Source organism: Rhinolophus ferrumequinum, chromosome 5 (assembly GCF_004115265.2).
Source record: "Rhinolophus ferrumequinum isolate MPI-CBG mRhiFer1 chromosome 5, mRhiFer1_v1.p, whole genome shotgun sequence".
Classification (NCBI taxonomy): Eukaryota; Metazoa; Chordata; class Mammalia; order Chiroptera; family Rhinolophidae; genus Rhinolophus; species Rhinolophus ferrumequinum.
The window spans coordinates 28,774,689-28,787,504 of NC_046288.1; the positions used below are offsets into that span (position 1 = coordinate 28,774,689).

General features: G+C 33.8%; 1 protein-coding gene across 3 annotated transcripts in view; it reads left to right on the forward strand.

Moving 5' to 3' along the window:
* The window catches only part of DCK (deoxycytidine kinase), a 32,328-nt gene extending 19,950 nt beyond the window's left edge, over positions 1 to 12,378 (forward strand). For 2 of the 3 annotated variants that reach the window (XM_033106750.1, XM_033106749.1), the window contains 5 exons: positions 6,540 to 6,733; positions 7,762 to 7,909; positions 9,369 to 9,484; positions 10,060 to 10,150; positions 11,824 to 12,378. In XM_033106750.1, the coding sequence (XP_032962641.1) occupies positions 6,540 to 6,733; positions 7,762 to 7,909; positions 9,369 to 9,484; positions 10,060 to 10,150; positions 11,824 to 11,850 (576 nt within the window). In that variant the 3' untranslated portion in view covers positions 11,851 to 12,378. The remainder of the gene's footprint in view (positions 1 to 6,539; positions 6,734 to 7,761; positions 7,910 to 9,368; positions 9,485 to 10,059; positions 10,151 to 11,823) is intronic. The other variant, XM_033106751.1, reaches the window with a different exon arrangement.
* Positions 12,379 to 12,816: the final 438 nt, after the last annotated feature.

Consider the following 12,816-nt stretch of genomic DNA (forward strand, 5'->3'; position numbering starts at 1 on the left):
TTCACTGAATTAGGTAAATCCACTGTCTGTGTAGGCCCATAATTCTCAACCAGTAGAAGGAACTCTTAAGAATCTCAAGGATTTGGGGTGCTTTTTAAAATAACAAACAATTCCTTAGGAATTCAAATATGTGAATGCCTCTTGGTTAAAAATGACTGCCCTAGTGAATCACTGTTAGTGTTGTGATTATACTGAACCCTTCAGTTATGTTGAAGACGAAAGATTGAAAACACTGCGTCAATATACGTGGGAAGACAATTTATAATACGAAGGTTAGCTGTTATGCTTAGAATCAGAGCCCAGGAAGTTAATTATATTATTTTAATGATGTCATCAGACTGTGGCACATTGATGCATCTGTCTCCGTTTTGAGACTGTATTGGCTTCATGGATTTGATATGCATGTTTATGGACTGGGGCATTTTTATTCTCATATACTAGAGTCAAAATTCCAAATTGACCTTTCTTTAAAACTACCATGCAGATGCTCTTGTTATTATCTATTCGTGTCTCCATGATGTTACAATTTGATAACCTTTATTGGATTTTGGTGCACATTCTCTGATAGCTTTATTTTTGTGTGTGTGTCGAGGGCTACTATATTGTTAGTGTTCTGTACTTCTAGGTGGAATTTCAGACAGTGTGAGGATAGTATTTGTGGGTATAAGATTGTGGAGTGTGAGGATGGTGGTGGGCAGATGGATTCCCTGTATCTTTGGATATTTTCTTTTTTTCTGGACCTCTACTAAACTCAAAAAATGGGATTTTTTTTTTTTTAAAGACAAATCACTCTTTTTAAAAAAATTTTATTGGGGAATGTTGGGGGACAGTGTGTTTCTCCAGGGCCCATCGGCTCCAAGTCGTTGTCCTTCATTCTAGTTGTGGAGGGTGCAGCTCAGCTCCAAGTTCAGGGGGTGCAGCCCACCATCCCATGTGGGAATTGAACCAGCATCCTGGTTGTTAAGAGCTCGTGCTCTAACCAACTGGCTGCCCCTCCGGAAGCTCAGCGGCAGCTCGTTGTCTTCCATCTAGTTGTGGAGGGCGCAGCTCACTGGCCCATGTGGGAATCGAACCGGCAACCCCGTTGTTCAGAGCTCGCGCTGTAACCAACTGAGCCATACGGCCACCCCCAAAAATGGGATTTTCTTCCTTCTTCAGACCCATCCCTGATGCTGTTCTTGAAGTTATAGTGTGAACCCATTGTCCAAATCTCAGCTTAGAATACTGTCAGTAGTGAGAAGTAGACTGACTGTCTTCAGACCCATCGCTTGCAAGGCTATGTCCTACTTTGGATGTTCTCCATTTAATCACACTTCTTGGCAGTTGCTGTAGAATGGGAAGAGTTGGGCTTTTGGTACCTTTGATCTATTACCCTAGTCAGTAATTAAATTTGCACATGCATGATTATCTTGGGTTGTTTTTAGCTGTTTTTAACTTGCCACCCAGTGGCTGAAATACTGCTATACTATTGATAAGCTGCCACCAATTTTAACAAAATACCTAAAAAGATGTAATCTCCCCTCTCTTCCCATTCCATGGTAAGATTATCTTTAACATATACCATGCAGGTTATTATAAGTCTTTATATTGAAGGTTTATTTTAAAAAATAATTTGCTTTATCTGTTGATTTATTTTATTATTTAGGCCCAAAGCTTTGGTTTGATTGCTTCTTTTTAGCTTATTTTTGAGACACATAGACTGTTAGGGAGATATCCCTGCTCTGTCCTGTTCTCTAATTGAACTCAATTCTTTTGGGGCGCTTTGTTATTAATTGTGAATAATAACAAAACACTTTTTACCACTAAGAAGCCACGGAAAAATTAGTAACTGAGAGAAAGGAGGGATAAAATATACTTATTAGTGAAGCAACAGCATATTTTTTGATAAGTCATTCTTGGAAATTAATTAGGAATACTTGATAAAGTACTTTTACTAGAACCTTCTCAAATCATCTGATAACTTTTGTTGGCTATTTGGTGATTATCTTGTTTGATGGACTCTGATTCTTTTTGACTGAACTTAATTCAGCTCTTTTGCAGTGTTTGCAAAGGTTAGACTCAAATGAAAAGATAAGTGATTTTGTATCTTTACTTAATATTTCTGGTTTTCTCCTAAGTTGCCAATAATATGTGTTTTCTGTAAAGTGTATTCTGTCATGAAATGAATTATAGATAAGAATTTTAGAAACAAAATAAAGATTATCCATAATCCTACCACACTATGTGTTTAGACAAGAGAGATTACATTTATTGGGAAATCCAAATATTGGGAGATGTATGATCTTTGTGTGATTAACTTTTTTTATTGTGGTAAAAAGCACATATTATAAATTTTATCATCTTAACCATTTTTAAGTGTACAGTTTAGTAGTGTTAAGTATATTTACAATGTTATAAAACATCTCTGGAACCTTTTCATCTTGTAGAACTGAAAGTATTCATTAAACAACTCTCTGCTCCCTTCCCCTAGCCCCTGGTAACCACCATTCTATTTTCTGTATCTATGAATCTAACTACTTTAGATACTTCATATAAGTGGAATCATACAGTATTTGTCCTTTTGTGACTGGCTTATTTCACCTAGCATATTGTCTTCAAGGTTCTTCAGAAAAACTTTCAAACTTTTCACTCTTTCTAGTAAAGAAGCCCATTTAATTTTACGTATTTAACCTATTTTGTTATCTCAGTATTCACAGAGCATAGTTAATTGATCACAAGTGTTTTTCGAATGAACCAAATTCACTTGATTGATTTTATTAAATGTTATCAGGTAGATTTAAAGTAACACTTGCTGCTGTAATAAACTCAAATCTCTGTGGTTCAAAATAATAAAATTTTATTTCTCAACAAACAGTACAATATAGTATTTGGTGGATGGCATACCATGCTGTGACTCAGGGACCCAGGTCCCTTCTAACTTGTAGCTCATCCAACCTAGGACAGTGCTTCAAACTTTACTGTCTTTAGAGTCACCTGGAGGATTTGTCAAAAAACACAGATATCCAGCCGTACCTCCAGGTTCTGATTTAGTAGGTCTCGGAGAGTGCTGAAAACTTGCATTTCTCACAAGTTTCCAAGTGATGTTGATGCTGCTGTTATGGGGACCATAGTTGGATACCCCTGCCCTGGAGCTGAAGTTGAGAACCACACCCTAGGGCCTCGGTGTCCTTGCTAAGAGCTGATGGATAAAGAAAGAATCATAGCATTTGAGAGGTTTTCATGGGTCAAGACTGGAAATGGTATACATTGCTTCTGTCCTACTTCCGTTGGGTAGAACTGAGTCACATGACTGTAATTAACGATAAGGGAGGCTGGAAAATAAAGCCTACTTGTGTGTCCGGGAAGAAAAAGAACCTGGTTTTAGAGAACACATAGCACTGTCTGCCACGCATACATCTCTAAATAGAAGTAATTTAAATTTATTTTTAAATGTAATTTAAACTCAGAAGTACCATGTTTAATTAATTTATGTAGAAGTTGTTGAAGTTTATTTTAAAGTTAATGGTTGCATTGGTGATAGGTATTTGTGCAGCAAAGACAACTATCATTTATGTAGCAAAGCCCAGATGATGATAAAGGCAAAAAATTGTTTTCATTGTTAGTTTTATTTTAAAAAATAACTCAGATGTAGATGTATTTTTGCTAGTGAATTTGTTTTTATATCCTTAGTGAATTCTCTATTGTATGTATAGTTATGTAAAATTATCCAGGTCTAAGGTAAAATTATTAAACTGCCGAGTACCAGCACCAAGTTAATCATCCACATAGTAGCCAAATATCTCCTTTCAATAAATCAAATGTAAGTATTGTTTACTTTATAGTTATAACTTCAGCATTTAATGGCAGTGAAACATTTTGGAAAGAATATGGCTTTAAAATCAATCCTAGGGGTGAATCCTAGCTTTGCTGCTTACCAAGTATATTGATATTGACAAGTTATACAATCCTCTTTGAACCATTGTTTTTTCATCTGAAAAAACAGGGTCAGTGATGACTATTTCATGGGGTTGAGATAATTTATGTAAAGCTTTTCAGTTCCTGGCATAAAACAGACAATAAATGGTAGGTATAATTATCATTATCATTAAAATTGAAGTTCATTATCCTAACGGATATTTTGAGTAATGAAATTTACTAGCTCTTCAACAAATATTCTCTATTTTCTGCTTCTAAGACATAAAAAGCAAACTTTTAGAAAAATGTAAATATGCTTTTTATGCTCATATTCCTAAGCACGTTTATTTTTTAAAACCATGCCGTTTAAGCCAGGGATAATCTAACCAGATGTAGAACAGACTAAGGCTTAAATTTTGTGTTTTGAATTTATGTTTATACTGCAGACAATTCCATATATACATGGATACCATTGCCATCCTACCCCTCTTCTTTAGTATCTAATTCCTTTAATGGATTGAAAAAACTTCTTTAAATGATTTAAGATTAAACCATTGGATGAATTTTAGCACCTACCATGAAATCAGTTGTGATTTATGAGAAGTTGACCTTAAATTACCTTTCTGATTAATTTAATGTACAAAAGGGAGAAAGCAGACAGGCTGTATATCATTTTATTGCTTTTCATTTTTTTCATCACTGTATCTCTATATTACTTTTCTTCCTCAAGCTATTTTGAAGTTCAGTTGTTTTAAAATATATAATCCTCCATCTCTCCTTTTTGAAGTGATGAGGAAATGTGCCTAAAATCTGATGTCAGTAGTGAAAGAAATTTAATGTGACCTGGTTCTGTTTCATTGGAGGTTTTTAAATTTTTTATTATTATTTTCGCTGCAGATAAATACTCCTAGACCCTCTTTGAAGGAGTAGCTGACATCCAGGAAAGATGAAGGAAGTTTTGTTAAGAGAAAACACTTGTTGACTGGTCAAAAGTTTACAAAATTATTTTGGGCCTCCCAACCTTTACTTAAATTACAGTACGTGATAAAAATATGCTTTAAAAACACAAATTTAACTACTTTTTTTTTTTGAAGAAGGAATGTTTGTAATAGCTAAAAGTGCTAGATAAGGGACACACAAATAGCTGAGAACAAGGATGGAAACACATCATTTGTGTGGCCAAAATGGAGGTCACAAAATTATGCATTAAGGTTAATGTGTCTTATTCATACTTTTTTTTTTTTTTTAATTTCCTTCCTTTTCTTTTTTTGTAATTTTTATTGGGAAATATTGGGGAACAGTGTGTTTTTCCAGGGCCCTCAGCTCCAAGTCATTGTCCTTCAATCTAGTTGTGGAGGGCGCAGCTCAGCTCCAACTCAAGTCGTTTTCAGTCTAGCGGTGGAGGGTGCAACTCACTGGCCCATGTGGGAATCGAACCAGCGACCTTGATGTTATGAGCACTGCACTCTAACCGACTGAGCCAACCGGCCGCCCTACTTATACTTTTGACACAATCTAATAAACTAATTTTCTGATTAGAACGGGCTGTCAAGGGAAGCAGCCATGTCTACAATCAGACATCAAAGGAGAAAACAGAAAAACTGAAAACCAGACAACTAAAAAGTAATACTTTTTTGGGCTCATTTAGTATAAAATCAAATAGAAACTTGAGCAATTTGATATTTTTATGTGTAGAATGGAGGCTTGTGCTTTATTGCTAACTTTTTTTATACATCCAACAGTCAATATTCAATAATACTAAGTAATTTTCAGAATGCTATGCTTACTAAGGTAGGAAAATAAAATACACATTAGTGTCCTCTTCCTAAAAAAATAACTAAATAAAAAAATTTTGGTTGAGTTGAAAAACTTCATTTAGCTAGAAAAATTCACTCGTCTGAAACATTTTCTCCCTGGAGAAGGCAGAGTAAATGGAAAGTCAATTTATAATTATATTAACAAAGGCTTTTCAATGGAACACTCATAAAAATAAATTTGTTCTTGAAGCATTTTGGGAAGGCAACTATACCCTTCTTTCAGTTAATCATCTGCTCAAAGTATTCTCTAAACAGACCTATTGTGGACTATTAGCCTCTTGCTACTTTATACTTGCTTTTTTTTCAAATGTGGAACGAAGATTCAACTTAATCATGTGGTTTGTGGTATGTAATTTAAATTCTGCCTCAAAGTGCCATGTGGTTGTGTGGTTTTTAATTCTGAACTGAAACTTTGAGGTCAATTGCAATATTTACACTTCGGGATTTTTTTTTTTTTCTCTAGAGGAAAATCACCTACTTTCACCATGAACGGCAGGAAGCATTCAAGGGTATTTATGGGACTATGTAGGGTTTTTAGAAGTCCGATTTGGGCCAAACAAACAATTTCTGCCATAGGCTGTTAGTTTATGACTTTTGTGAAAAAGATCTAAATCAGTGGTGAAGTTAGCTTTTCAAATTCTTCTAGACCTCAGGCAACCTGAAAACTACAGTGGGAAAGAGCCAGGAAGAAGAGCACTTACTCATTTTGACTTTGCTAATCATGATGCATTTATTTATCCAACTTCTCTTTTTGAGCTTTTTAAAAAATTAAACTAGTTCTATTGGTCATTATTTTGCTTTTTGTTTCTTTTTTCAAATTCAAAATAGGAACTGACACCATCTCAGAAAAGTGGTGGGAATGTTCTTCAGATGATGTATGAGAAACCTGAACGATGGTCTTTTACCTTCCAGTCATATGCCTGCCTCAGTCGCATACGAGCTCAGCTTGCCTCTCTCAATGGCAAGCTCAAAGATGCAGAGAAACCGGTATTATTTTTTGAGCGATCTGTGTATAGCGACAGGTATGTAGAAATGACTTGTACTTACCAGTTTGGAACCTTGGCTTAAAATTAGACTTTTTGTTTGTTTGTTTCCTCAGAATCAAAGTAATAAGAGAGGCCGAATGGGGATTTGAGATAGAAAATGACATTTAATACCTTCAGCCCTTCGGTACTAATGGCATCAGGGAGTTCTAGCATTTATAACCCCTAGTTTCCAAGGAAACTATAGGGAATATGGTGGCCATCTCATTCAAATTTGCAGAGAATTTTTTTTTTTTTTCCTTTAACCCTGTTAAAATCCTCATCTGCTCTGGTTAAATCTGAATATATATTCTAGACTCACGTGGAACAAGGAGATCAAAAATGTGTCAGGGAATTGCCCTGGTTATGCAAGGATTCTTTTAACCTCTAGCATTAGCTCAAAACAGAGGTTCTCAAACTTTTGGTCTCATGACCTCTTTGCAGTCTTAATGATTATTGAGGAGCCCAAAGAACTTTGTGTCTTAGTGATATTTATGTTATTAGAAATTAAGATTGAGAAATGGAAAATACATTTATTTATTTATTTAAAATTAGTAATAATAAACCTATTACATATTATAAATAACATACTGGTGAAAACTATATTTTTCAAAACAAAAAAATTTGTGAGAAGTAAAGCATTAATTTATATTTTTTGCGAATCTTTACTGTCTGATTTAATAGAAGACAGCTGGATTCTCACTTATGCTTTTATGTTTAATCTCTTGTAATATATTCTTTTAGTTGAAGTAGAATATATAAATAAAGTAATCTGGGCTCTCACAGAGCCCTTGGAAGGGTCGTGGGGACTACCAGAGTCCTCAGACCACATTTTTGAGAACTATTGGCCAAGAACATATTTCCTGTAGTTGGAGATACTCTTTTGCTTTTTATTCTGCTGTCAAAGGCATTATCTCCCATGGATTTTAGGAGAATGTTCCATGTCCATTTAACAGATCCATTCTCTCTTTTCTATTTCTTTGTGCTTTTTGGAAAGAATTTATGTGTTGATATAGACTGTCTTTCAGGTATATTTTTGCATCTAATTTGTATGAATCTGACTGCATGAATGAAACTGAGTGGACAATTTATCAAGACTGGCATGACTGGATGAACAACCAGTTTGGCCAAAGCCTTGAACTGGATGGAATCATTTATCTTCGAGCCACTCCAGAGGTGAGACTCAATAAATATTTGTCTATTCCATTGAAAATTGAAATTTAAATTAGAAATCCTTTCAGTGGTATGCAGTGAAGGCAGTTTAGTTTAACTCCACTCCTCTAGCTCACGTCCAAATTAGAAACTCATACCTGTGTAAGTAGAAGCATTCTATTTTCTCAGCAAACTAGAAGCCCAGATTTGTCAAGTTGCTCTGTTAGGCTCTTCTCTATTCTTTCTCAGTTCTATTCATTATTTCTTCTTAACTTTTGCAGGGTCTCTTATCTATCACAGCTAGATTAAGAAACTTGCTCATGTAACTCCTAGAATATAGGTTTCATGAGGTGAGACTTTGGGTATTTTAATTACTGTTGAATTTCTAGTGCCTAGAACAAAGCCTGGGTATGTAGTAGGAGCTCAGTAAATAATTTGCTGAATGAATGGCAAAGTTGATGGAGGTCCATTTCAAGAAATCTTTTATGGTTTTGACTTGGAATGGGTGAGTAGTAGCAGCTACAGTTGAGAAGAGACTTAGCAGACACTTGCCTTTTTCAGTTGAGGGAGCTTATTTGAAATTGTGCCTTTCATGGCAGATTGTAACATAGCTATTCTTGTTTACATATGAAATTATGTAATGACCCCAGGAGGACCAAATGGATGCCTTATAAAATTAATATAAATGAGAGCTTACATTTATTAACAAATTTCTGGTTTTGGTGCTTGCATTCCCATTTTTCTCTGTTTTTTATTTCTATTTCTTCCCTGAGTCATTAAGTAGGCTCTGATGAATGTAAATGTTAGGACATCTAGCCTGAAAAAAACTGTGTTGTATTGAAGCTGAATTTTCAAAGAAACTAGGTTTCTGATTCCAAGTGATGATTTTGTTTATCCTCTAATATCAAGTAAGCCAGAATTTAATAATAATTTTGAAATTTACTTTTATTTTTGAAAGAATTTTTTGTTTTTAATTACAAAAATAGTAAATACAAATATAGATGAAAGAATATAGAGTGCTGATAATTTTATTCTGTTAGAAATATTCATAGTCAACATCTTGAAGTCTAACAAAATACTATTTTATTTCATTAATAGTCGTGATACCTTTGATTAGAGGATCATTTAACTATCTGAAAAGAGGATTTATAAAGACTTAGAAGCACAGTTTTATGCTGAACTCTTTTTTTCCTTTTTACAAAACTTATTTCAGACAGAATATTTCAAGTATGCATGCCAAAAATTAATAGACTTACTTTGGCTTCCTTTTGAAAGTACTACTTGGTTTAGAGCCACTAAATGGATGAAAAGTACAGGGAGGGAAAAATGAACTATTTTCAACTTTCTGGAAGTAATAAATGGAGACTTTGGCTAACATAACTAAAGAGACACTAGGGAAGAAAATTTTAATGGCAGCAGACAAGAATAATTGTTCCTCCTCCTCTCCCTTTGCTCCTTTCCCCTTCTTATTGCTTGATTTTAGAAATGCTTGAGTAGAATATATTTACGGGGAAGAGATGAAGAACAAGGCATTCCTCTTGAATATTTAGAGAAGCTTCACTATAAGCATGAAAGCTGGCTCCTGAATAGAACACTGAGGTAAGACTTCCTTATTCTTATTTACTACTCATTTGTAATACTTTTATCAAGGTTTAATTAAAAGTGTGCAGCATGTATAATTTTTCATTTTCAGCAATTTTTTATTATTAGTGTTGTAAGATTTCCCAGAATGGGGGGGATTCTAGGTGTAGATTTTCATTCTTTTTATTGCAATAACATCCATTTCCTTAAAGTATTTATAGCTCGTCTCCCCCAGTGGTATTGACAGAGTAATATATGGAATTTCACATTGTGTTAAAGTAGGAAATCTGTGTACATTATTTAGTTACTCTCAGAGAGTATTTTAAGATATTTCAATTTTGTTTCTTAGGTCAGGACTTATAAGATAATTGATAAGAGCTTACTTAGTCTTTGTCACCCGTCGGATTCTGGTTCAAATCCAGTGTCACTTATTAGTGTGTGACCTTGGACAACCTCTGATCTTCAGGGTGACCTTCTTGAACAAATGATTAACAACATTGTGATTTTTCAATGATGATATAATAACGAGTTTTTAGTGTTTTTCTTTTATTTATTGCTTTTTCTAATTATTTTCTTTATCTTTCTTTAAACAGAACCAACTTTAATTATCTACAAGAAGTGCCTATATTAACACTGGATGTAAATGAAGACTTTAAAGACAAACACCACAGTCTGGTTGAAAGGGTAAATTTATACAAAGACTATAAGCTAACATTTGTTTTGTCTAAAAAAGTGTTCTAACTTGTGAGAAAACAATTTTCTAACAAAAGATTAAATAAAGTTACATTAAGGGAAGTTAAGAGTTTTAGAAGGATTTAGACTGTTTAGATTTTCATCCTGACTTCAAATTCTAACTTTGTGACCTTAGCTAAAATAAGGAGCTTCTTTATCCTTTACTTCCTTTCTCTGTAATATAGAGACAATCACTTTAAAGTATTGGCTCACATGCCTCTCTGCTTTTTCCCCTTCCCCTCTTCCCTATACAACCAGTCTTTAGATACTTGGGAAATTAATTTTGTATTTTTCAATTAAATTCAGTATGGAGGATATTTGAAGTTGTAGGATATGAATTTCATTCATTTTTATATTAGTTGAGGTCTTGAGATTTAAAGGATTTTTAATTTGAGTTTTATATGGGACCTTGTCAGTGATGAATTGTCATTGCCTAATCATTCATTGAGCCATTGCCTTAATCAGTTAATCTATCCCCCAGATAATTGAGAGTTGCCTATATTCTGTTAAGTCAGTAGTACACATACTGATAAAGGGACCTGGGAGAGAACCTATTGAAGAACACTTGAGAGAGAATAGTATTGGGAGTTACCCCTATATCCGTACTAGTTAACTTAGTGATCTAAGATCTAAAAAAGAAGCCACATTTTTTTCTTGTTTGTTTTGGTTTTGAGAGAAATTTTATTTTTCTTTTCTCTTGTCACAAAATGTCTATTTACTATAATAGGTACTTGACATTCATAAGGGCTAGATCTTAAGAATTTTGAAAGTCTCAACATTTATAGGTAACTACTATACCATATATTTTTCCATGATTTAAAATAAAGCATAGCTGGACAATTTAAATGACCTCTTCATACTATAAATGATGTTAAAAAAATATATAGGATAGAATTCACTCATGATACTATTAAAATAATTAAGTCAGCCACTGCAGTACTAACAGCCAACCATCATTTTACGTGAATAAATCTATAAAACTACTTTTTAACATTGTATCTAACACTTCTGTGTTTTGACGAAGAATCATCATTTTGTATTATTTATTTTTATTTTCATCAGTAATGTTAGCAATTGAGTTTCTTTTTTAGGTACTTTTACGAGGCAAAAATCTTTGTCTCCTCAGGAGAATTATTGTGTAGTCTAGAATATGTAGAGAATAGAATCTTGGTGCTATGATGTTGGTTAGTTTGCTAGATTCATTCACTGTTTATGTGACCCTTCCTCATACATTAACATTACAAAGTGGATACATGATTCAAATTTGTGCTTCAGGAAAATTACAGATGTTACATGTCTGGACTTTCAGAGTTGTTTAAACCAGTCTGTGGTATTATAAAAATAATACAAAATTAAAGATTATGAAATTAGAGATTATGGCTGTTATTGAACTGTATCAATCTTAGACATAAATTTAATAACTCCTGTAATGATATTTTAGTTCATTCATCTTTTACTCCTGAAGTATTAATATATTATTTGAAAGTAAGTACTATGGCTCTTTGTGATAGAATTACATATTCAGTTGGGGGTCTTCACCTGTCTTATACTTTTAAATGAAGATGAATATTAGCTATCTCAAATTAGTCAAATAATTATATTAATATATTTTTCCCTCTCCTCAGGTCAAAGAATTTCTGAGCACTTTGTGATTTTGCTGAAGATTACAGGCAGTGAAAAGTCTTTCCCCTCTGTTATCCTCAGCAGACTGCCTGTTTTTCCTGGTGCTTCTTATCTTACTGGTGACCAGTATCTTAACTGGAAACTTTAATGTTGCATAGTAAATGATAATGTGTCCTGTGTAAATAAGTGCAGAAAGTTGAGAGTGGAATTTAAGGATTCTATAGAAAAGGGATTAAGAAGATTTAGGTACTTTTGCTCAAGTGCCTTCCCTTCCACCTTAATTTATGTAGCAGATAAGACCAGGTTTAGTATTTAATCACTTCACTGATAACTAGTGTGTCTGTGACACATTATATAGGAGCAGGTTAGACTTTGTTCCCAGTTTGTAATGATATAACATACCATAAGTCATTTAATCTTTTTCTTGCCTTTGTTTTTACACCTGTGCTATGAGTGAGACTTCATCTTTTTGCATGGGATTTTGGATATTTAAAGAGGAAGTGTTTCTGTACTTAAAAGATAACTGAAAGTTACATGAATAAAAGATTTAATTTATACGGAGTTTAAAATAGCTACCTTTTTTCTTCCTTCTCAGACTGTTCATTTAGAATGGAATATTATTGTTCTGGTTAAAAGATTGGTTTAAAGTATGATCATCTTTAAATAATTTGAGGGGGAAGTATAGTTTTTCCTACATTACTTCTCATTTTTATAGGTAAAACGTTAGTGGAACATAGTAAGGGATACGTTTTTCCGTTCTCTTTATTGACTCAGTACTGGGAATGAGTAGTCTCTTATTACCTTTATACTTCCTTAGAAGTCAAAAGAGAAACTGAAGACAAGGTAGATTATCTTCCTTACATGTTCCTTTAGTTCCTTTAGTCCCAGCTGTTATTTCCTGCTTCAGCCTGCTTTGCCCACTGCCTGGACTAATTAGGCAACCTGCAGTTTTAAAATCACATATTTCTACTTTGAGAACATCCTGATTATTCTTG